This window comes from Saimiri boliviensis, chromosome 8 (genome assembly GCF_048565385.1).
Source record: "Saimiri boliviensis isolate mSaiBol1 chromosome 8, mSaiBol1.pri, whole genome shotgun sequence".
NCBI lineage: Eukaryota > Metazoa > Chordata > Mammalia > Primates > Cebidae > Saimiri > Saimiri boliviensis.
Genome location: NC_133456.1, coordinates 8,970,258 through 8,996,170, shown reverse-complemented (window position 1 = coordinate 8,996,170; position 25,913 = coordinate 8,970,258). Strand labels below are relative to the sequence as shown.

At 42.0% G+C, this 25,913-nt stretch overlaps 1 protein-coding gene across 5 annotated transcripts in view; it reads right to left on the bottom strand.

Annotated features, from left to right (window-relative positions):
- The window catches only part of NEK4 (NIMA related kinase 4), a 64,075-nt gene extending 39,474 nt beyond the window's left edge, over window positions 1–24,601 (bottom strand). For 4 of the 5 annotated variants that reach the window (XR_012518712.1, XM_074403749.1, XM_039477140.2 and 1 more), the window contains exons 1-6: window positions 24,318–24,601; window positions 14,168–14,434; window positions 12,201–12,398; window positions 11,911–12,018; window positions 9,536–9,690; window positions 6,529–6,670 (exon numbers count right to left, since the gene is read on the bottom strand). Coding sequence is in view for 4 of the 5 variants with exons in the window: in XM_074403749.1 (XP_074259850.1) it covers window positions 6,529–6,670; window positions 9,536–9,690; window positions 11,911–12,018; window positions 12,201–12,398; window positions 14,168–14,434; window positions 24,318–24,410 (963 nt within the window). In the remaining variant the exon portion in view is untranslated. The remainder of the gene's footprint in view (window positions 1–6,528; window positions 6,671–9,535; window positions 9,691–11,910; window positions 12,019–12,200; window positions 12,399–14,167; window positions 14,435–24,317) is intronic. The other variant, XM_074403748.1, reaches the window with a different exon arrangement.
- Between the last annotated feature and the right edge of the window lie 1,312 nt (window positions 24,602–25,913).

Here is a 25,913-nt window from a genome sequence, read left to right as displayed (position 1 = left end):
AACCCCATCTCTACTAAAAATAGAAAAATTAGCTGGGCATGGTGGTGCACATCTGTAGTCCCAGTTATTCGGGAGGCTGATGCAGGAGGATTGCTTAAGCCTGGGAGGTAGAGGGTATAGTGAGCCGAGAGACCACCACTGCATTCCAGCCTGGGTGACAGGAGTGAAATCTTATTTCAAAATATATATATATATATATATGGCAAATACATACAATGGAATATTACTAATCCATAAAAAGGAATTAAGTTCTGATACATGCTAAAACATGAATGAACCCTGAAAACATGCTAAGTAAAATAAGCCAGGCTGAGTGCAGTGGCTCATACTTGTCATCCCAGAACTTTGGTAGGCAGAGGCAAGAGGATCGCTTGAGCTCTGGAGCTTGAGACAAGTCTAGGCAATATGGCAAAACCACATTTCTATTAAAAAAAATTAAAAAATAAAAAATTAGCCGGGCACGGTGGCTCAAGCCTGTAATCCCAGCACTTTGGGAGGCTGAGGCGGGTAGATCACGAGGTCAAGAGATCGAGAGCATCCTGGTCAACATGGTGAAACCACGTCTCTACTAAAAATAAAAAACATTAGCTCGACATGGTGGAGCATGCCTGTAGACCCAGCTACTCAGGAGGCTGAGGCAGGAGAATTGCCTGAACCCAGGAGGCGGAGGTTGCGGTGAGCTGAGATCACGCCATTGCACTCCAGCCTGGGTAACAAGAGCGAAACTCCGTCTCAAAAAATATATATATATATATTAGCTAGGCATGGTAGCAAGTGCCTGTAGTCCCAGCTACTTGGAAGCCTGAGGTGGAAGGATTGCTTGAGCCAGGAGGTCAAAGCTGCAGTGAGCCGTGATTGCACCACTGCACTCCCCCTGGTTGACACAATGAGATCCTGTCTCAGAAAAGAAAAGAAATAAGCCAGGGCAGGAAGCAAGCAGAGGCAGGACTGGCACTGTGGCCAGAGACGCTGCTAGGCCGCAAAGGCAATGGGCAGCTGGGAACTCTACCTTGAAGGCACAGAGGTAAGGCACAATGACCGGAAGGCTAGTAAATTGAATGCTGAGAACAGAAGAGTCTGATGACAGACTACTGAATTTCTTTGGAGTACAAATTATGAACCCTTTCTGGATCAGGAACAAGGCAAGAATGCCTGCTTTCACCTCTTCTAGTCAATATAGTACTAGAAGTTCTAGCCAGAGCAATTGAGCAAGGAAAAAAAAAAGGCATCAAAACTAGAAAAGAAGAAGTAAGATTATCTCCTTTTGCAGATATGATCTTGCATGTAGAAAACCCTAGATTCCACACACAAAAACTGTTGGAACTAATAAATGAATTCAGCAAGGTAGCAAGAGGGAAAGTCAATAAGTAATAATCAGTTGCATTTCTATACACTAATAGACAATCTGAGAAGCAAATTATAAAAACAAATCAATTTACAATAGTATCAAAAAGAGTAAAATAATTAGGAATTAACCAAAAGGTGGAAGAAAGACTTACACAGTGAAATCTACAAAATAGTGCTTAAAGAAATTTAAAGAAGACATAAATGGAAAAACATCCCATATTCATGGGTTAGAAGACTTAACATTGTTCTTTTTTTCTATTTACAATTAGGCATCTCCTTGAGGAGAGCTTAATGTTGTTAATATATTAATACTACCCACAGCAATCTATAGACTCAATTTAATCCCTATAAAAATCCCAATGACATTCTTTGCAAGAACAGAAATATCCATCCTAAAATTCACATGGAATCTCAAGGGATTCCAAATAGTCAAAGCAATCTTGAAAAAAAAGAATAGAGATGTAGGACTCATGTCTCATGATTTTAAAACATACTACAGAACTACATACGCAAAACAGTATAATATTGGTATAAAAACAGACATTAGACATAGAAACCAATGGAAGGTAATGGGGAACCCAGAAATAAACCTTCACATATATGGTCAAATGATTTTTGACAAAGGTGCCAAGATCATTTGATGAGGAAAAGACAGCTTTTTCAACAAATACTGCTGAAAAAACTAGATAATCCACAAACAGAAGAATGAAGTCAGACCTCTACCTAACACCATATATAAAAATTAATGGCCAGGCACGGTGGGTCACGCCTGTAATCCCAGCACTTTGGGAGGCCAAGGCAGGTGGATCACCTGAGGTCAGGCGTTCAAGAACAGCCTGACCAATATGGAGAAACCCCATCTCTACTAAAAATACAAAAAAAATAGCCCAGCATGGTGGCACATGCCTGTAATCCCAGCTACTCGGGAGGCTGAGGCAGGAGAATTGCTCGAAAGCAGGAAGTGGAGGTTGCAGTGAGCCGAGGTCGCACCATTGCACTCCAGCCTGGGCAACAAGAGTGAAACTCTGTCTCAAAAAAATAAAAAATAAAAAAAATTAACTCAAAATGAACAAAAAACCTAAATGTAAGACCTAAAGCTATAAAACTCTCAGAAGCAGACATAAGGCAAAGACGTCACACCTTTGGATTTGGCAATTATTTTCTGGATAGGACACCAAAGGCAAAAGCAACATAAGAAAAAGACAAATTGGATTTCATAAAAATTAAAAATTTTGTGCATTAAAAGATACTATCAACAGAGTAAAAAGGCAACCCATAAAATGAGAAAAAATATTTACAAATTATATATGTGATAAGGGATTGACATCTTGAATGGGAGAACTCCAGAAAGAGCAAAAAATGAATGACCCAACTCAAAAATGGGCAAAGGACTTGAATAGCCATTTCTCCCAAAAAGATATGCAAACAGCCAATAAGCACATGAAAAATGCTCAACATAACTAATCACTAAGGAAATGCAAATCAAAACTGCAATGAGATACCACCTCATGCCCATTAGGATGGCTATTATTAAAAGATCCTAGAAAATAACAAGTGTTGGTGAGAATGTAGAGAAACTGGAACCTTCATGCACTGCTGATAAGAATGTAAAATGATACAGAAGTTGTAGAAAACAGTTCTGCACGTCCTCGAAAAGTTAAAAGTACAATTACCACGTGATTACCTTCTGGTTATATACTCAAAAAAATAGAAATCAGGGTCTTGGCTCATGCCTGTAATCCCAGCACTTTGGGGGGCCAAGGCGGGTGGATCACCTGAGGTCAGGAGTTTGAGATCAGCCTGGTTTCAACATGGTGAAACCCCGTCTCTACTAAAAATACAAAAATTAGCTGGGTGTGGTGACAAATGCCTGTAATCCCAACTACATGGGAGGCTAAGGCAGGAGAATCACTTGAATCCAGGGGGCAGAGGTTACAGTGAGCTGAGATGGTGCCACTGCACTCCACCCTGGGTAACAGAGCGACACTCCATCTCAAAAAAAAAAAAAAAAAGAAAGAAATCAGGGTCTCAAAGAGATATATGTAGACCCATATTCATAACAGCATTATCCACAGTAGTCAAAAGGTGAAAACAACACAAATGTACATCTGCAGATGAACTGGATAACAAAATGTGGGATTTACATACAACTGAATATTATTCAGCATTAAAAAGGAAGGAAATTCTGACATACATCACAACATGGATGAACCTTGAAGACATTATGTGAAATGAAATAAGGCAGTCATGAAAGACAAATACTGCATGATCCACTTATCTGACGTACTTAAAAACCATGGATACAGAAAGTAGAATGGTTGCTGCCAGGGACTGGGGTAGTAAGGAATGGGGAGATATTGTTTAATGGGAACAGTTTCAGTTTTACAGTATGAAAGAGTTATACAGATGAGTGGTGATGGCTGCACAACATTGTAGATGTATTTATCACCACTGAACTGTACACTTACAAATGGTTAAGATAGTAAATTTTACATTATGTGTATTTTATCGTAATGAAAAAAATTAAAACTAAAAACTGGATCCACAACCTAAACATAAGAGTGAAAACTATAACTATGTTTTAGAAGAAACTATGGCATAAACATTCAAGATGTTGAATTTGGCAAGGAATTCTTAGCTATGACAACAAAAGAAAAAAATAGATATATTGGACTTCATCAAAATTAGAAGCTTTTGTGAAAAGGACATTATCAAAAGAGTGAAAAAAACAAAAAAATTATTTTTAATTATAAAAGGAAAGCAAAGACAACTTAGACAATGGAGAAAATATTTGCAAGTTGTCTGATAAGGGACTAGTAACTGGAACACGGATTGAGAACTCTTACAACTCAACAACAAAAAGACAAAAAACACCCATTTAAAACTGGGTAGGAGCTGGGTGATGTGGTTCGTACTTGTAATCTCAGCACTCTGGGAAGAAAAGGAAGAATTGCTTGAGCCCAGGAGTTCAAGACCAGCCTAGGCAACATAGTGAGACCCACCTCTACAAAAATAATAAGCCAGGCATGGTGGTGCACAGCTGTACACCCAGCTAACTAGAAGGCTGAGGTGGGAAGATCCTTTGCATCTAGGAGTTCAGAGGTTGCAGTGAGCTATGATGATGCCACTGTACTCCAGCCTGGGTGACAAAGCAAGATCCTCTCTGTTAAAAAAAGAAAAAAGAAAGGCTGGGCACAGTGGCTCATGCCTGTAATCCCAGCACATTGGGAAGCCAAGGTGGGAGGATCACCTGAGCCCAGGAGTTTGAGATCAGCCTGGGCACTGTAATAAGACCTTGTCTCTATAAAGAAAAAAATTAGCCAGGTATGATGGCATGCTATGGTCCCTAGCTACTGAGGAGGCTGAGGTGAGAGGATCATTTGATCCCAAGAGATGGAGGCTACAGTGAGCCGTGATCACACCACTGCACTGCAGCCTAGGCAACAGAGTAAGACCCTATCTCAAAAAAAAAAAGGCAAAAGCTTTAGCAGATATTTCTCCAAAGAGGACATACAAATGGTTAAAGAGCATGTGAAAAGATGTCATTAATCATTAGGGAAATACAAATCAAAAATATAATGAAATACCACTTTACACCCACTAGGATAGCTAGAATCAAAAATTTAGAAAATAACAAGTGTTGACAAAGCTGTGGAGAAACTGGAACCCTTGTGCACTGCTGATGGGAATGTCAAATGGTACAGCCACTGCAGAAAACAGTGCCAACAGTTTCTCAGAAAATCAAACCAAAATTACCATTTGACTCAGCAATTCCACTGCTAGGTATATATCCAAAAGAATGGAAAACAGGTACTCAACTACTTGCACACAAATGTTCATGGTAACAGCCAAAAGGTGAAAAAAAAACAAATGTCCACTAATGGATGAATGGATAAACAAACTGTGGTATATTCTTACAATGGTAGCCAGACCTAAAAAGAAATGAAGTATTCATACACGCTACATGAATGAACCTTGAAAAGACAGTGGAAGACACCAGAAACAAAAGGTCACATATTTAATGATTCTATTTATATGAAATATCCAGGACAAGTAACTTCACGGAGAAAGAAAACACACTGGTAGTTCCCAGGGACCAGGTAAAGGACTGTTAAATGAGGAAGGGATTTCCTCTGAGGTAATAAAAATGTTTTAGAACTATATAGAAGTGATGGTTGTACAACATTGTGAATGTACTGGCTGCAGTTAATTCATCACTTTATTTAATTATTTATTTTATTTTATTTTATTCTTATTTTTGAGTCAGAGTCTCATTCTGTCACCCAGGCTCGAGTGCAGTGGTGTAATCTTGGCTCACTGCAACTTCCAACTCCCGGGTTCAAGCAATTCTCCTGCCTCAGCCTCCCGAGTAGCTGGGATTACAGGCGCCCGCCACCACGACCAGCTAATTTTTTAATTTTTAGTAGAGACGAGGTTTCACCATGTTGGCCAGGCTGGTCTGGAACTCTTGACCTCAAGTAATCTGTCAGCCTCAGCCTCCCAAAATGTTGGGATTACAGGCACAAGCCACTGTGCCCAGCCTTAATTGTTCACTTTAAAATGGTTAGTTTCACCGGGCGCAGTGGCTCAAGCCTGTAATCCCAGCACTTTGGGAGGCCGAGGCGGGCGGATCACAAGGTCAAGAGATCAAGACCATCCTGGTCAACATGGTGAAACCCCGTCTCTACTAAAAATACAAAAAATTAGCTGGGCATGGTGGCGCATGCCTGTAATCCCAGCTACTCAGGAGGCTGAGGCAGGAGAATTGCCTGAACCCAGGAGGCGGAGGTTGCGGTGAGCCAAGATCACGCCATTGCACTCCAGCCTGGGTAACAAGAGTGAAACTCCGTCTCACACACACACACAAAAAAAAAAAACGTTAGTTTCGTTGCATAAATTTCACCTAAAAAATTCTTAGTTATTACAGCACTGACTTCATGAACAATTTGACAGCCCAATTTGGATAAATCTAAATCAATCACCTAAACTAAATACTGGTGATTTAGATTTATCCAATTTGGGTAAATCTAAATCACCAGTATTCTTTCCTTGCAATAAGGAATTAATTGTACAATAGAATCTTCAGTAAAGCATAATCATTTCACATATAATAATTTACTTAGATGGCCTATTTTTCTAAGTGCAGTTTCTAAAACACATACCCCTTAAAAAGAAACGTACCATTATATATGTCTGAGAACCTTCAGAAGAGTGTGGTTGAGGGTGGATTACTTCATGATTTGATTCTGACTTTCTGGAAACCACTGTAGCAACAGGCTTGGATTTAGAGTCACCATTCTTAATGTTATTTTTGGAGGTTTTTCTTTATGAAGGAAAAAAGAAAATTATCAAGACATCGAAGATTAAGGGTTTTTATGTATATGTGGGAGTATGTGTATATACAATGAATTCCCTTATAGAATTGGAGGACCATTTATAGAGAATAGCTTTCTAAAAATCTAAGGCATCCTACAAAACATCTGACCAGTAGTCTTTGAAACAATCAAGGTCATAAAAAATAAAGTGAGAGGCTGGGCGCGGTGGCTCAAGCCTGTAATCCCAGCACTTTGGGAGGCCGAGGCGGGTGGATCACGAGGTCAAGAGATCAAGACTATCCCAGTCAACATGGTGAAACCCCGTCTCTACTAAAAATACAAAACATTAGCTGGACATGGTGGCGTGTGCCTGTAATCCCAGCTACTCAGGAGGCTGAGGCAGGAGAATTGCCTGAACTCAGGAGGCGGAGGTTGCGGTGAGCTGAGATCGTGCCATTGCACTCCAGCCTGGGTAACAAGAGCGAAACTCCGTCTCAAAAATAAAAAATAAAAAAAAAATAAAGTGAGAAACAATCATGGACCCCTGATTAGATGTAATTGGATCCTGGAACAGAAAAGAGACATTAGAGAGAAAAAAACTGGTGAAAGCCAAAGTAAGTCTGGAATTTAGTAAACAGTAGTATTTCTTTTTTTAAAAAAAAATTGAGACAGTCTCACTCTGTCACCCAGCCTAGAGTGCGGTGGTGCAATCTCAGCTCACTGCAACCTCCACTGCCTAGGTTCAAGTGATTATTGAATCTCAGCCTCCCAAGAAACTGGGACTATAGGTGCATGTCATCACGCCTGGCTAATTTTTTTCTTTTTTTGCTGTTTTTAGTAGAGACGGGGTTTCATCTCTTTTAAATGTTGGCCAGGCTGGTCTCGAACTCCTGACCTCAGGTGATCTGCCAGCCTCAGCCTCCCAAAGTGCTAGGTTTACAGGCATGAGCCACTGCTCCCAACTAAGTCAACAGTAACATTTGAAACCAATGTTGGTTTCTCAGTTTTGACAAATGCATTAGGGCATATAATCACAGAAGAAACTAGATGAGGAGTATACAGGAACTCTCCACACTAACTTTCCAACTTTTCTGTTTATACAAAATTACTCCAAAATACAAATTCTATGGGAGATTGCCTCACACACGGAAGTACCAGGATAATTTTTGTTTTCAAATTTTACATGTTTATAATAGTAACACAACTGCTTGGCTAACTTTGAGAGTAAAAATGATTGGTATACTTAGTCCTGACTCATAGAATAAATGTATACAGGAATAATATCCCCAACTATTTTAGTGTGTTATTTCTAAAACTGGGCTAAACCTCTGGAGAATTCAAGAGGAGCATGAAGATCAGTGCATTGGAAGGCCAAAGGTCTAGTTGGTGGGAAGTTATATAGACAATGTGCACAAAAAGATGGTTCTTTTTTATTTCCTGAGGCGTCTCTAGCACTGTCTCCTCTCTTTCCAAATTTAACATGCCACAAGGCAAGAAGGGAAGCCAAACAGATTATAATAGTTTTGTCCAGCCCTAAGTCTTAGATCCTGGAACACCTGTTTAGTAAAGGTAGAATCTGCAAGTCAAAGTAAAGAATTCTTCTCTTGGGAAGTTATATGAATAAAGAGAGAACTTTATAAAAGCTCTCAGACAGGCGAGCACTACTTTTTAAATATTAGTATCTTACATAGTGAGATGTATAGGTTTCTCAAATACTCTCTAATTCTAATTTCTGAAACATATGTCATTTAAAAAAAAATTATTTGGCTGCTCCTTGCAAACAGGGCTAACCCATAGGCAGTGTACCCAGAGTAGTACATATGTCCTTTTAAAAAAAACCTTACACTATATGTCTTAGAACCCTCTGAGGAATGTGACAGTGGTTCTCCAAACTTCTGATTTTAGCAATTAAGCAAATATATTTGAAGACTGGGAGAATACGCCATGCCAAAATATGCTACTTTGGCATAAAGATTATTTTGGCCTAGGCCGGGCACGGTGGCTCAAGCCTGTAATCCCAGCACTTTGGGAGGCCGAGGCGGGTGGATCACAAGGTCAAGAGATTGAGACCATCCTGGTCAACATGGTGAAACCCCGTCTCTACTAAAAATACAAAAATTAGCTGGGCATGGTGGCGTGTGCCTGTAATCCCAGCTACTCAGGAGGCTGAGGCAGGAGAATTGCCTGAACCCAGGAGGCGGAGGTTGCGGTGAGCCGAGATCGCGCCATTGCACTCCAGCCTGGGTAACAAGAGCGAAAACTCCGTCTCAAAAAAAAAAAAAAAAAAAAAAAAAAGATTATTTTGGCCTAAGGCGCTTTAAAAAGTAAGTGCAATAAGGGCACTCTGACCTTCCCTTTTTCTTCTAGAAAGCAGGAGATAAAGCTCCCATATGAAACATGTCCTCCCTGTACCAGAAGGAAAGTAAAATTCTTATCATCAAGAATGGAAAGTTGAAACTGAGAGAATTCTAAAAACAGACCTTATTAAAAACAATTCTTATCTTCCTTTAGCCTCTCCACATAGTTTAGTTTCCCACAATTGCCTCTCTTTATTGAATCAAGTACAAAAGCAATTAGGTTTTGCCACTTCTTTGGGTCTTCATTTCCTTATGAGGGCTCCTGTGTCACATAAAACTTATTCAGGTATTAAATAAATCTATATGCTTTTCTCCTGTTAAATTATAAGTCTAATTCTCAAGCTCAGCCAAGAAACCCTAAGAGGGTAGAATTTTCTCTCCTCTACATATGTAATCATGCCATTTTATTTCTTGTTTAAAAAAACTCCCCATCAATTTTTGCATATGAATACTGTAAAAGCCACCTTCTTTTACCCCATCTATTTAGCCCAGCTATTTGCAAGGGAAGTATCTTACGTCTTTGTGGCCTCCAAAAAGGAGGAGATTTGGCGCTTGATATAAGGCTGCCTCAGAATGCTCCTCACAGACGGCCTTTCTTCAGGCCTTTTGCTCAGCATTGTTCTTATCAGTTCTGCCAGCTCTGGGCTATAATCTCTTGGCATTGGCGGCAGCTACAAAGAAAAATAATACTGTAAATAGACTAATGGTCTTGTGAAACAAAGTAAAAGCTGGTAGAGGTTTCCCGATATTTATTTAAAGTCATATATCCACATAAGCAGAAAACAATCAGTATATTAGTCTACGGGAAGTATACTGGCATCCCAGTTGTGAGATAACAAGTTGTAAAATTGTAAAAGTATATCCTTCAATCCAGCAGTCCCATTTGATGACTCTCTCATTGAGGAATAAGAGCATGAGTTTCCTAAAGACTTATGGACCAGGATGTTCGATGCAGTACTGTTCTTGCAGTAGTGAACAATTGGAAACAACATAAGTGTTCATCCATAGGGAATTTGTAGAATAAATTATCATACATTCTTCTTATAGAAACTAGGTTCAGGTGCGGTGGTTCATGCCTATAATCCCTGCACTTTGGGAGGCAGAGGCAGGCAGATTCCCTGAGGTCAATAGTTCAAGACCAGTCTGGCCAACATGGTGAAACCCCATCTACACTAAAAATACAAGAAAACTGGCTGGGTGCAGTGGCTCACACCTGTAATCCCAGCACTTTGAGAGGCCAAGGAGGACAGATCACGAGGTCAGGAGTTGGAGACCAGCCTGGCCAATATGGTGAAACCCTGTCTCTACCAAAAATACAAAAGTTGGCAGGGCGTGGTGGTGGACCTGCAGTCCCAGCTACTCAGGAGGCTAAGGCAGAGAATCACTTGGACCCGGGAGGTGGAGGTTGCAGTGAGCCAAGATTGTGCCATTGCACTCCAGCCTGGGTGACAGAGTGAGACTGTGTTTCAAAAACAAAAAATTAGCTGGACATGGTGGCATGCACCTGTAATCCCAGATACTCAAAAGGCTGAGGCAGAGGAATTGCTCAAACCAGGGAGGTGGAGGTTGATGTAAGTCAAGATCATGCCACTGCACTCTAGGCTGGGCGACAGATTAGGACTCCGTTTCAAAAAAAAAAAAAAACACTAGGCAGCAGGTTAAAAAATACAAAACTTACAGGTACCAACTTGGAAAGATGTCCCTCATATATAGAGTCAAAAAAACAAATTATGTATCATATTAACAGCCCGATTCCATTTCAGTTTCTTTCAAAAATCTGTGGGTGTACGTACGTGAGCGCACGCACACACACACACACGCACGCACACACACACGCACACACACACACACACACACACACACAGAGTTATGTCTGTATAAAGACAGGAAAAAGCCAGAAAGGCAATGAGCCAAATTGCTAGCAATAGTCATCTTCCAGGGAATGGGCATAGAAAGAGAAAAGAATTTCACTCACTTCTTGTTTGATTCTTAAGTAGTGGCATTATGAGAAAATTTTACTTCTGTGTCTGTTTTTCAATGTGTTTCAAATTGAAAAATTAAATGAGTTGTGAGATACTAAAATCAGTAGGTGATTCATGGCCTTTAAAACTTAATGGTACATTGGCTGGGGGCAATGGCTCACGCCTGCAATCCCAGCATTTTAGGAGGCCAAGGCAGGCAGATTACCTGAGGTCAGGAGTTCCAGACCAGCCTGGACAACATTGTGAAACCCTGTCTGTACTAAAAATACAAAAATTAGCCAGGTGTGGTGGCATGTGCCTGTAATCTCAGCTACTTGGTAATCTGAAGCATGAGAATTGCTTGAACCTGGGAGAAGGAGGTTGCAGTGATCTAAAAAAAAAAAAAAAAAAAAAAAACTTAACGGTACATGGATGCCTGACACTATAAAGGGCAGCTAGCCTTATGGAACTAACACATAAAACCAGTCACTTTGGAGTCCATTTCAGACATAATGCTTTCTGAGGTTCTTAATTAGCTACTGATTATTGTGATGATTATCAAAGGAATGTCAAGTTTGAACAGAGTAAACTTATTTTAAAGGTAGTTCATTGAATCATAGGTTGCTTAGAAGAAGATATAAATAGCCTCTCAGGGCATCTGCATATCCTATGATTATAGGCATATGTTTTCAAAAAGCCAATTATTTTGAGCCATTAAGCCATCTTACAGATTAATATTAAGATATGATTCATCGATCCCTTTTACTCTAGTCTGACTTTCCCCACAGAAGGGACCCACCATTCCTAACTATCAACCCAATATCAGGTATTACTCCATGACTCATCAATATCATCAATGATTTTGCTAGTAGCTATTTATAAGGCTGCACTATAGAAACACTACTCAATTAGTTCTAGATTATTCTTTACCTTTCCTTCAATAATCCGATAAACTAAAGAATTCATATCTTTTGCATTGAAAGCATGCTTCAGGGTAGCCATTTCATAGACACAGCATCCTAGAGCCCAAACATCAGACTAGAAAATAAAAATAGTAAATGGTTAAATGTCAGAATCACTTATTTAAATTTTTTCCTTTAAAAAAAAGAAAACATTTTCCTTAAACAGATTCACAGATAGTTCTCTGATGTAACTAATTTCTGAAATTATAAGTACTCTCCCAGAGACAACGTGAGCCAGCATACAGAGCCCAGTCCTACCTTATAGTTGTAGGGTTTGTTTGAGAACAATTCAGGGCTCATGTAGTAGGGTGTGCCAATGAGGGTGCTAGCCATGTCACAGTGGTTCTCTAACACTCGGGCAATTCCTAGGTCCCCCACTTTGATGATGTTTGTTCTTGTTAGGAAGACATTTTGAGTTTTCAGATCTCGATGAAGGATGTGCTTTTCATGTAAATACTGACGAAAGAAATAAGATTTTATTACATATAAATAGACTTAATTACATATTTATTCCTGCCTTATTATATACCATCAGCAATGGCATGAGTTAAGAGTCTTTGACCATGAACAGTAATTGACCACAGGCCAGGTACACTGGCTCATAGCTATAATCCCAGCACTTTGAGAGGCTGAGGCGGGCAGATTACCTGAGGTCAGGAGTTTAAGACCAACCCGATCAACATGGAGAAACTCCATCTTTACTAAAAATACAAAATTAGCCTGGCATGGTAGTGCATACCTGTAATCCCAGCTAAGGCAGAGGTTGCAGTGAGCCAAGATCACACCATTGCACTTCAGCCTGGGCAACAAAAGCGAAATTCATCTCAAAAAAGAGAGTAATTGACCATAAAGAGTAACCAACCATACAAAATTATTTTATTCGACCAACACCTACCAAACATTATTGCTTCATAATCTCTAAATAAAAGGTCTAATTTACAATTTTTGAAATAAGAAAATTAAGTTCCCTCCATTGACTTGCCCAGTGCCCCTCAAAACTGCTCCCTGGTAGCTTGAAAACAATAGATTTTAGCATTACATAAATCCAGTTTAAAAATATGCTCATAGGCCAGGCACAGTGGCAGCCAGCACTGTGGGAGGCCAAGGTGGGTGGATCACTTGAGGCAGGCGTTCAAGACCAGCCTGGCCAACATGGCAAAACCCCATCTCTACTAAATAAATACAAAAATTAGCTAGGTATGGTTGCACATACCTACAATCCCAGCTACTTGGGAGGCTAAGGCACAAGAATCACTTGAACCTAGGAGGCAGAGGTTGCAATGAGCCATGATCGTGCCACTGCACTCCAGCCTGGGTGACAAAGTGAGACTCCATCTTAAAAAAAAAAAAAAAAAAAAAAGCTTACAAACTCCCACTGAAGGTAGGACAACTTATACAGTCAGATACAGTCCTCTCGGACCCATAAAATCCTCAGCTTAATAGTATTTTCGAATATATCAAGAGCATTTTTATTAGAGAAAGTATCTTAGAATTTAAACAGGGTCAATTAATTCTGAACAAGTCTGCCCAGTTCCAAAATAGTATTTCATAAATAAGTCTCACTTTTGAGTTATGTGTATATTAAAACACAAACTTCTAGGAACGCTTATTCCAGCTTATGGAATAAAGTGTTGCCCAATTCTAAAAAATAAAAAAAAAGAAAACTTGTTTTGCATTTCCATCTGCCGTACCACAGCAGAGTGACAGATGAAATCACTGGGCATATTAATTAACCTAGTCACCTTTCAGCATGACATAGCTGACCAACAGATAACAAACATAGTCACTCTTTGCTCTTGGTTGCCTCAGGGTCCTTCAAATTGACTTTGCTATTGATATTAAAAGACTGGGCTTCCCCTGCAATTAGATATGAAATCTATTTTAATATAGGTATCACTTGCTAGAAAAGTTCCAATGTTACAGCAAAAGTGATTGGGTACATTTCTATATGTAAGTATTTGAAGAAAACATTTTCCCAAAGTATACCTGCCATCTCCTTGCCATATGGGAGCAAGCTGGGATGCCATTAGTCTACACCAGGCGTCCCCAAACTTTTTACACAGGGGGCCAGTTCACTGTCCCTCAGACCGTTGGAGGGCCGCCACATACTGTGCCCCTCTCACTGACCACCAATGAAAGAGGTGCCCCTTCCTGAAGTGCGGGGTGGGGGCCAGATAAATGGCTTCAGGGAGCCGTAGTTTGGGGACGCCTGGTCTACACAGTACCTGTAAAGCCATGGCGATCTGTACAAACCACTCTACCACCTGATTCTCAGGCAGAAGCTGCCCTTTCTGTTCCTTGAGCTTTCGGTACAGATCACCTCCTTCACAGAAGCCCATGACAATGTAGAGTAGACCGTCTCCTCCCTCCCAGGACTCCTTGTAGGTGACAATGTTGGGATGCTTCAGCTGAGACAAGAGCTGGGCTTCCTGTTCAGCAGCTTGCCGCTCTCGGCTAGAGGCATTTCGGAGGTTCAGTTTTTTGATGACGTACTAAAAAGAAAACAAGTATTTTACAATGTGCAAATAAACATAAGATTTGTGGCCTCAGAGTTACCTAAGGGCTCTCAAGAATATCCTCAAACACTTATAAGCTTTATCAGGTTCTTAAAAAAAAAAAAAAAAGGCCGGGTGCGGTGGCTCAAGCCTGTAATCCCAGCACTTCGGGAGGCTGAGGCGGGTGGATCACAAGGTCAAGAGATCGAGACCATCCTGGTCAACATGATGAAACTCCATCTCTACTAAAAATACAAAACATTAGCTGGGCATGGTGGCACATGCCTGTGATCCCAGTTACTCAGGAGGCTGAGGCAGGAGAATTGCCTGAACCCAGGAGGCGGAGGTTGCGGTGAGCCAAGATCGCACCATTGCACTCTAGCCTGAGTAACGAGCGAAACTCCGTAACAGAAAAAAAAAAAAAAAAAAAAATCCTCAAAAACAACCTTGTGGCCCGTCAGATAACCTATTCATTTTGTTTCTCACCAAGTACAAAATCAGGGAAAATATTTGCTATTATTCATTGTAGAAAGTAAAAAGTTCCAGCCGGGCGCGGTGGCTCAAGCCTGTAATCCCAGCACTTTGGGAGGCCAAGGCGGGTGGATCATGAGGTCAATAGATCAAGACCATCCTGGTCAACATGGTGAAACCCCATCTCTACTAAAAATACAAAAAATTAGCTGGGCATGGTGGCACATGCCTGTAATCCCAGCTACTCAGGAGGCTGAGGCAGGAGAATTGCCTGAACCCAGGAGGCGGAGGTTGCGGTGAGCCAAGATCGCGCAATTGCACTCCAGCCTGGGTAACAAGAGTGAAACTCTGTCTCAAAAAAAAAAAAGAAAAAGAAAAATTTTGGGAGATGAATCCAAGATGGCCAATTAGGAGGAGCTCAGGATTGCAGCTCCCAGAGAAATCACAGACGGTGAGTGGACACCGTATTTCCAGATGGATTTTTATTGTCCACAGACCAGGAGACTCCCAGGCGGAGGAGCCCCACAGGTCGCCAGCACACCTGTTGGCCGGCGCCCTGGCCCGGCGGTTCTCCATACAAAATACATGGGTCCGGGTGCCATTTTAGCTGGCAATTGGAGCTCCTGGGAGACAGAGTCACCCATTCAACTGATAAAAAAGGGGACTGAAACAGGGAGCCAGGCCAGGAGATTCCCAGGCAAAAAAGCGCCACGAATCTCAGCAGCTGTTTCAGCAGGCGCAGTGGGTCGCTGCTCGGGAAATCACACAGATCCCGGTGCCTTTTCAATAGGTGAGTGGAACACCTGGGAGGCAGAGTTGACCATTCAACTTTAAAACAAAAAGGGGGGGGGGGGTCTGAGGTAGGGAGCCAGGTGATCAGGCTCAGCTGGTCCCACTCCCACAAAAAAAAACAGCAATGGGAAACGCTCTAGATTGAGAGTTTCACAGTAAGCACAGCTGAAGCTGGGATGGTCCAGCTCTGTGGGGGAGGGGCATCCAACATTACCGAGGCAGTCCACCACTACAGAGGTAGTCCACCATTGCTGAGGCAGCATGCCATTAAGAGAGAGTCCACCACTATAGAGGTGGGCCAACACTGCCAAGGCAGTTCTAAATACCTGTATAAACAGGACTGCAGGGAAGTTCACATGGCAGCTGGGCGGAGCCCACAGCAGCTCACCAAAACCTCTGCAGGCAGACAGTGACTAGGCTGCCTCCTTGCTGGGCAGGACAGCCCTGAAAAAAGGCAGCAGCACAACAGAAACTCATAATTAAAACCCTAACTCCCCAGGACAGAGCACCTGGGGAAAAAGAGGGGGTTTATGAGTTATGCTGCAGCAGACTTAAACGTACCTGCCCAGCAACTCTGAATGAACAACGGAGCTCACAGCTCAGCACTTGAGCTCCTATAAAGGACAGACTGTCTCCTCAAGCAGCTCCCTGATCCCCGTATATCCAAAGAGTCACCTCATAAAGAAGAGCTCAGACTGACATCTGGTGGGTATCCTTCTGGGACAAAGATAACAGAAGAAGAAACTGGCAGCAACCCTTACTGTTCTGCAGTCACTGCAGGTGATCCCCAGACAAGCAGGGCCTGAAGTGGACCTTGGCAGTCCTATAGCAGAGGGGCCTGACTGTCAGAAGGAAAACTAAGAAACAGAAAAAATAACTTCATCATCAACAAACTGGACATCCACTCAGAGACCTAATCTGAAAGTCAACAACTACAAAGACGACAGGTGGATAAATCCACAAAGATGGGAAGAAACCAGTGCAAAAAGGATGAAAACACCCGAAACCAGAACGCCTCTCCTCCTACAAGGGATCACAATTCCTCACCAGCAAGGGAACAAGGCTGGATGGAGAATGAGTGTGATGAATTGACAGAATCAGTCTTCAGAAGGTGGGTAATAAAAAAATTCTGTGAGCTAAAAGAACATGTTCTAACCCAATGCAAAGAAACTAAGAACCTTGAAAAAAGATTTGACAAAATGCTAACAAGAATAAACAACTTAGAGAGGAATATAAGTGAATTGATGGAGCTGAAAAACACAACACGAGAACTTCATGAAGCATACACAAGTTTCAAGAGCCAAATTGACCAAGCAGAAGAAAGGATATCAGAGGTCAAAGATCAACTCAATGAAATAAAATGAGAAGGCAAGATTAGAGAAAAAAGGATAAAAAGGAATGAAAAGAGTCTCCAAGAAATATGGGACTATGTGAAAAGATCTAATCTACGTTTCATAGGTGTACCTGAATGTGACGGAGAGAATGAATCCAGGCTGGAAAATACTCTTCAGGGTATTATCCAGGAAAACTTCCCCAACCTAGCAAGGCAGGCCAATATTCAAGTCCAGGAAATACAGAGAACACCACAAAGATATTCCTCAAGCAGAGCAACCCCAAGGCACATAATCATCAGATTCACCAGGGTTGAAATGAAGGAGAAAATGCTAAGGGCAGCCAGAGAGAAAGATCGGGTTACCCACAAAGGGAAGCCCATCAGACTCACAGCAGATCTCTTAGCAGAAACCCTACAAGCCAGAAGAGAGTGGGGGCCAATATTCAACATCCTTAAAGAAAAGAACTTTCAACCCAGAATTTCATATCCAGCCAAACTAAGCTTCATAAGTGAAGGAAAAATAAAATCCTTTACAAACAAGAAAGTACTCAGAGATTTCATCACCACCAGACCTGCTTTACAAGAGCTCCTGAAAGAGGCACTAAACATAGAAAGGAACAACCAGTAGCAGCCGCTCCAAAAACATACCAAATGGTAAAGAGCATCAACACAATGAAGAAACTGCATCAACTAACGGGCAAAACAGCCAGCTAGCATCAAAATGGCAGGCTCAAATTCACAAATAACAATATTAACCCTAAATGTAAATGGGCTAAATGCCCCCAATCAAAAGACACAGACTGGCAAATTGGACAAAAAGCCAAAACCCATCAGTGTGCTGTATCCAGGAAACCCATCTGACATGCAAGGATACACAAAGGCTCAAAATAAAGGGATGAAGAAAGATTTACCAAGCAAATGGAGAGCAAAAAAAAAAAAAAAAAAAAAAAAAAAAAAAGCAGGAGTTGCAATTCTCGTCTCTGATAAAATAGACTTTAAACCAACAAAGATCAAAAGAGACAGAGAAGGACAGTTCATAGGTAAAAGGATCACTGCAACAAGAAGAGCTAATGATCCTAAATATATATGCACCCAATACAGGAGCACCCAGATACATAAAACACGTTCTTAATGACTTACAAAGAGACTTAGACTCCCACACAATAATAGTGGGAGACTTTAACACTCCATTGTCAATATTAGACAGATCAACCAGACAGAAAATCAACAAGGATATCCAGGACTTGAACTCAGACCTGGAACAAGCAAACCTAATAGACATTTACAGAACCCTCCACCCTAAATCCACAGAATACACATTCTTCTCAGCACCACATCACATCTGCTGTAAAATTGACCACATAATTGGAAGTAAATCACTCCTCAGCAAATGCAAAAGAACAGAAATTATAACAAACAGTCTCTCAGACCAGAGTGCAATCAAGTTGGAACTCAGAATTGGGAAACTAACTCAGAACTGCACAGCTTCATGGAAACCGAACAACTGGCTCTTGAATGTTGACTGTATAAACAATGAAATGAAGGCAGAAATAAAGATGTTCTTCGAAACCAACAAGAACAAAGACACAACACACCAGAATCTCTGGGACACATTTAAAGCAGTGTCTAGAGGAAAATATATAGCAGAATCTCTGGGACACATTTAAAGCAGTGTCTAGAGGAAAATATATAGCAATAAATGCCCACATGAGAAGCAAAGAAAGATCTAAAATCAACACCCTATCATCAAAATTGAAAGAGCTAGAGGAGCAAGATTAAAAAAACTCAAAACCTAGCAGAAGACAAGAAATAACTAAGATCAGAGCAGAACTGAAGGAGATAGAGACACAAACAACCCTTCAAAAAAATCAATAAATCCAGGAGCTGGTTTTTCAAAAAGATCAACAAAATAGACCACTGGCCAGATTAATAAAAACGAAGAGAATAATCAAATAGATGCAATAAAAAACGATAAAGGGGATATCACCACAGATTCCACAGAAATACAAACCATCATCAGAGATTATGACAAACAACTCTATGCACATAAACTAGTAAACCTGGAAGAAATGGATAAATTCCTGGACACTTGCATCCTCCCAAGGCTAAACCAGGAAGAAGTTGAAACCCTGAATAGACCAATAACAAGGTCTGAAGTTGAGGCAGCAATTAAGAGCCTACTACCCAAAAAAAGCCCAGGTCCAAATGGGTTCACAGTCGAATTCTACCAGACATACAAAGAGGAGCTGGTACCATTCCTTCTGAAACTATTCCAAACAATCCAAAAAGAGGGAATCCTTCCCAAATCATTTTATGAGACCAACATCATCTGGATACCAAAACCTGGCAGAGACTCAGCAAGAAAAGAAAACTTCAGGCCAATATTCACGGTGAACATAGATGCAAAAATCTTCAATAAAATACTAGCAAACTGATTGCAATAGCACATCAAAAAGCTTATCCACCACGATCAAGTAGGCTTCATCCCGGGGATGCAAGGCTGGTTCAACATACGCAAGTCTATAAATGTAATTCACCACATAAACAGAACCAAAGACAAAAACCACATGATTATCTCAATTGATGCAGAGAAGGCCTTTGACAAAATTCAACAGCCCTTTATGCTAAAAACTCTCAATAAACTACGTATCGATGGAACGTATCTCAAAATAATAAAAGCTATTTACGACAAACCCACAGCCAGTATCATACTGAATGGGCAAAAACTGGAAGCATTCCCTTTAAAATCTGGCACTAGATAAGGATGCCCTCTCTCACCACTCCTATTCAATATAGTATTGGAAGTTCTAGCCAGAGCAATCAGGCAAGAAAAAGAAATAAAGGGTATTCAAACAGGAAAGGAGGAAGTCAAATTGTCTCTATTTGCAGACGACATGATTGTATATCTAGAAGACACCATCATCTCAGCCCAAAATCTCCTGAAACTGATAAGCAACTTCAGCAAAGTCTCAGGATACAAAATCAATGTGCAAAAATCACAAGCATTCCATACACCAATAACAGACTTAAAGAGAGCCAAATCAAGAACAAACTGCCATTCACAGTTGCTACAAAGATAATAAAATACCTAGGAATACAACAAACAAGGAACGTAAAGGACCTCTTCAAGGAGAACTACAAACCACTGCTCAACGAAATAAGAGAGAACACAAACAGATGGAGAAACATTCCATGTTCACGGTTAGGAAGAATCAATATCGTGAAAATGGCCATACTGCCCAAAGTAATTTACAGATTCAATGCTATCCCCATCAAGCTACCAATGACCTTCTTCACAGAACTGGAAAAAACCACCTTAAACTTCATATAGAACCAAAAGAGAGCCCGCATAGCCAAGTCAATTCTAAGCAAAAAGAACAAAGTGAGAGGCATCACACTACCAGACTTCAAACTCTTCTACAAGGCTACAGTAATCAAAACAGCATGGTACTGGTACCAAAACAGAGACATAGACCACTGGAACAGAACAGAGGCCTCGAAGGCAACACCACACATCTACAACCATCTGATCTTTGACAAACCTGACAAAAACAAGCAATAGGGAAAGGGGTCCCTGTTTAATAAATGCTGTTGGGAAAACTGGCTAGCCATGTGCAGAAAGCAGAAACTGGACCCCTTCCTGACACCTTACACTAAAATTAACTCCAGATGGGTTAAAGACTTAAACATAAGACTTAACACCATAAAAACCCTATAAGAGAATCTAGGCAAAACCATTCGGGACATAGGCAAAGGCAAGGACTTCATGACCAAAACACCAAAAGCATTGGCCACAAGAGCCAAAATTGACAAATGGGACCTAATCAAACTCCACAGCTTCTGCACAGCAAAAGAAACAGTCATTAGGGTGAATCGGCAACCAACAGAATGGGAAAAAATTTTTGCAATCGACCCACCCAACAAAGGGCTGATATCCAGAATCTACAAAGAACTAAAACAGATTTACACGAAGAAAACAAACAAGCCCATGTAAAAGTGAGTTACTTTACAAAAGAAGACATACATGAGGCCAACAAACATATGAAAAAATCCTCATCACTGGCCATTAGAGAAATGCAAATAAAAACTACACTGAGATACCACCTCATGCCAGTTAGAATGGCAATCATTAAAAATTCTGGAGACAATAGATGCTGGAGAAGATGTGGAGAAATAGGAACACTTTTACACTGTTGGTGGGAGTGTAAATTAGTTCAACCATTGTGGAAGACGGTGTGGCGATTCCTCAAGGACCTAGACATAGAAATTCCATTTGACCCAGCAATCCCATTACTGGGTATATATCCGAAGGATTATAAATCGTTCTACTGTAAGGACACATGCACACGAACGTTCATTGCAGCACTGTTTACAATAGAAAAGACCTGGAATCAACCCAAATGCCCATCGATGATAGACTGGACAGGGAAAATGTGGCACATATATACCATGGAATATTACGCAGCCATCAGAAACGATGAGTTCGTGTCCTTTGTAGGGACATGGATGAACCTGGAAACCATCATTCTCAGCAAACTGACACAAGAACAGAAACTCAAACACCGCATGTTCTCACTCATAGGTGGGTGCTGAACAATGAGAACACATGGACACAGGGAGGGGAGCATCATACACTGGGGTCTGTTGGGGGGAAATAGGGGAACGACAGCGGGGGGTGGGGAGTTGGGGAGAGATAGCATAGGGAGAAATGCCAGATATAAGTGATAGGGAGGAAGGCAGCAAATCACCTTGCCATGTGTGTACCTATGCAACAATCTTGCATGTTCTTCACATGTACCCCAAAACCTAAAATGCAATTTAAAAAAAAGGAATAAACATGAAGTGAAGGCATGAAAATAAAAATAAAATAAAATACAAATTTAAGGCCAGGCACGGTGGCTCAAGCCTGTAATCCCAGCACTTTGGGAGGCCGAGGCGGGTGGATCACAAGGTCAAGAGATCGAGACCATCCTGGTCAACAAGGTGAAACCCCGTCTCTACTAAAAATACAAAAAATTAGCTGGGCATGGTGGCGCATGCCTGTGATCCCAGCTACTCAGGAGGCTGAGGCAGAAGAATTGCCTGAACCCGGGAGGCGGAGGCTGCGGTGAGCCGAGATTGCGCCATTGCACTCAGCCTGGGTAACAAGAGTGAAACTCTGCCTCAAAAAGTAAATAAATAAATAAATAAATAAATAAAAATAAAAAATAAAAATTTAAGTTGTTAGCCAATTGGGTTTAGCTTAGACTGTGATGTCCAGCTCCAACCAATGGAGATAAGACACAGCAGTAAGGACCCAATGCAGTAAGGAATTAATATTCCTGCCTTTCCTTTGTTCATTGTGCTCTTGTAGCATGATTGCTGATGGGTAGCACCCTTTCTGCATAAAATAAAATTGCCTTGCTGAGAGATCCTTTGTCTCAGTGCTGATTTTTCTTTGCGTCACCAAGCATCTGTTTCCAACATTCATGATACTTCTTATAAGTTAGATTTACAGCAGTCTAAGGCCACAAAAAATTACCTTTTCCATCTGCATTTCACAATTTCATTAATAACTAAAAAAGGGAGTTCAAGACAACATGCCATTGGATCAATCATTAAACCTGTGTTAGAAATTCCTTAATATCTGGCTGGATGTGGTAGCTCACACCTGTAATCCCAGCACTTTGGGAGGGTGAGGCAAGTGGATCACCTGAGGTCAATAGTTCAAGACCAGACTGGCCAACATGGTGAAACCCTGTCTCTACTAAAAATACAAAAACACCTGGTATGGTAGTGTGCACTCATTGTCCCAGCTACTCAGGAGGCTGATGTAGGAGAATTGCTTGAACCCAGGAGGCAGAAGTTGTAGCACTGAGCCGACACCACGCCACTGCACTCCAGCCTGGGAAACAAAGCAAGACTCCATCTCAAAAAAAAGAAAAGAAAAGAAAAGAAAAAAGAAATTCCTTACTATCTCAGCTCCCCCAAAAAGGTGCATAAAATACGGCCTGAATATATATTTGCAGACAGAATGGTCTATGGATTACATTAGATACTCAAAGGGACCCATGGCCCAATAAGTTTAATAGTCACTGATCCTCAACATACAAAATTATTCATACTTAAAAGAAATCAATAGTCTCTAACACCTAATACATTGCCCTCAATCAAGTCAAAGACCATACAATTCATTTCTTCAACACATATATAAATGTGCTTTGTGAAGTGTAAACTAAAGCTCAGATAACTATTTGCTAGTTTTCTATTATCAGCCCCAAAATCCAATGATCCCCCAATGCCTGCTGAATAAATCTCTTATGCACGAGCTTGTGTTCCAGGCTGAGCAACGAGAACAGACAATTGGGCCCTATATTTAAGAGAGACATCTCTCAGCTTGCCTGGAGCCTTTCAGTTTCAAAATTGTCCCAGTTTGTACAATACATTATATTGTCATCCTATTAATAAACCACATCAAAGAACTGATTCGTTATCCTGAGGGTAATGGGATAGTGTTTTAAACAAACGAGGAGTAACAACATCAGATTTAAATTTTAGAAAGATCACTGAGGTTGCAATGAAAGTGATGGATTGGAGAAAAGCAAGTCAAGTGGCGGTGACCAGCTGGGAAACCTGGCCATAGCTTAGCTACAGAAAACAGGGTGTCCTGGATTCGGGTGGTACCAGTAAAGATGAGACTAGGCCTATTGTCTTAGTGATAGATGAATATAATCAGTGTCGGGGGGCGTGGGGAGGCTTAAAAATGACTCTCAGGAGTCCGGCCTGGGCAACTGGTGGGTTGCTGGCGCTCTTCACTGAAATGGAAGACCTAAGAGGTTTGACGGGAGTTTTAAGTGAGTCCAGCAGTCTACAGTAGAGACGTTTGGGGCCCTTCATTCAAGAACTCATGCTTGCTAGGCGCCGTATTAAGTCCTGGGAAAGCATGGTCCCTGTCTGTTCTCATGAGATTATCGGGGTGGGAGACAGATGTGTAGATCAACCATGCCAGTTAATACAACAAAGAGGTCGATAGGCAGACACTGAAAATTTTTACATAAAACGAAGAATCGTAATTAAAGACAATGAAAACTAAAAGGAAAAAAATTTAATACAACAAATTAGTAGAGGAAGTTTGGGGCGCGTATTACAGGGAGGCCTGGCCTCGTGTTGGTCTGGGACCACTTCCCTGAGGAAACGCCATCCAAGCTGGGCCCCTTGCGACCACCCCCGACCTCAACAACCGGACGGCGCCCCCGGCGCCCCCCTGCCCGCCCCGCCCCCTTACTGGGCCGCACCGCTGCAGACCTGCTTGCCGTCCCGCCGGTGCTTCACGAGTGTCACCTCTCCGTAGCTTCCCTTGCCCACGACCCGCAGGTAGCAGTAGGAAGCCAGAGGCATGTTCCCAGCGGGGGCCCAGAGTCGGGATGCAAGGGCAACGGCGGGTAGGGTAGCGGGAGGCAACAGAAGGCTCGGTTCATGCCCGAGAGGCTGCAAGAGGGGCAGCTGTTGAGGCAGCCGCGCCTGGGCAGGACCGCGGCGCCCGGGCCCACGAAGACGCCGCTACCATAGTGATCGCGGCCGGGAGCAGTCCTGCGCATGCTCCTGCGTCCCCGGAGGACCGCCATAGAGCGGACGCCACGAGAGGCCAGAGCGGTTCCACCGCCCCGGGAGGACCCACCATAGAGCCGAGGCTCCAGGAAGCCAGAGCGACTCCGCCAGGTCCCGCGCATTTGCTGTGCTTCTGTTCCACCGTCCGGGTTCCTGCCGCAGCAGGGTCGAGAAAGCTTCCCGTTTTTGTGCACTCGTTTGTCCTAAGCCCGTTAAAGTATTGTTCGTTCATTCTACAAATATTTGTTGACCGCCTATGTGCCAGGGCCGACAAAGTCGCTGCCCTCCTCGAGTTAATGTTTTAGTCATTGGGTGACGACTCTTTTTTTTTTTTTTTTTTTTTTAAGAGACGGCGTTTCACTATGTTGGCCAGGATGGTCTCGAACTCCTGACCTCGTGATCATCCTGCCTCGGCGAGATTACAGGCGTGAGCCACCGCTCCCGGTTGGGGGACAGACTGTCTACCAGTAACATTTGCTGTGTCCGGTTTATCACCTGCCGTCTGCATCCAGCAGTTCATCCTCTTTTTTGATACAAAGTAAATTAGAGATATCAGTACCTTTCATACATAAAAACTTTCGCCTGCTAATTGAGAACTGCAGAGAACCCTCAGCATTTAAGGACTGCCCGAGCCACTGCCCTAAGAGACTTGACTAAACTCTAGCATGGCTTCATGCTCAGTTAACAGCCTAAGACCTGATCTCTAGGGAAACCTAGGCCCCTTTAAAATGCCTGCGAGAGAAAGCTCAGGGGTGCCAAAAGAATTCACCATTTGTTTCAGCCAATGCCTCCCTTTCCTAGAGCGCTTACTCTTTTTTTTTTTTTTGAGACAGGGTCTCACCCTGTCATCCAGGTTGAAGTGCAGTGGTGCAATGGTGCTCACTGCTGTCTAGACCTCCTGAGCTCAAGCCATCCTCCCAACTACAGGCACACCCCTCCGTGCCTGGCTAGTTCTATTTTATTTTTTCAGAGTCAGGTCTTACTATGTTGCCCAGATGGGTCTTAAACTCCTGGGCTCAAGCAATCCACCCACGTTGGCCTCCCAAAATGCTGATATTTCTTTTTTTTTTTTTTTTTTTTTTCTTGAGATGGAGTTTTGCTCTTGTTACCCAGGCTGGAGTGCAATGGCGCGATCTCGGCTCACCGCAACCTCCACCTCCTGGGTTTAAGTAATTCTCCTGCCTCAGCCTCCTGAGTAGCTGGGATTACAGGTATGCGCCACCATGCCCAGCTAGTTTTTTGTATTTTTAGTAAAGACGGGGTTTCACCATGTTGACCAGGATGGTCTCGATC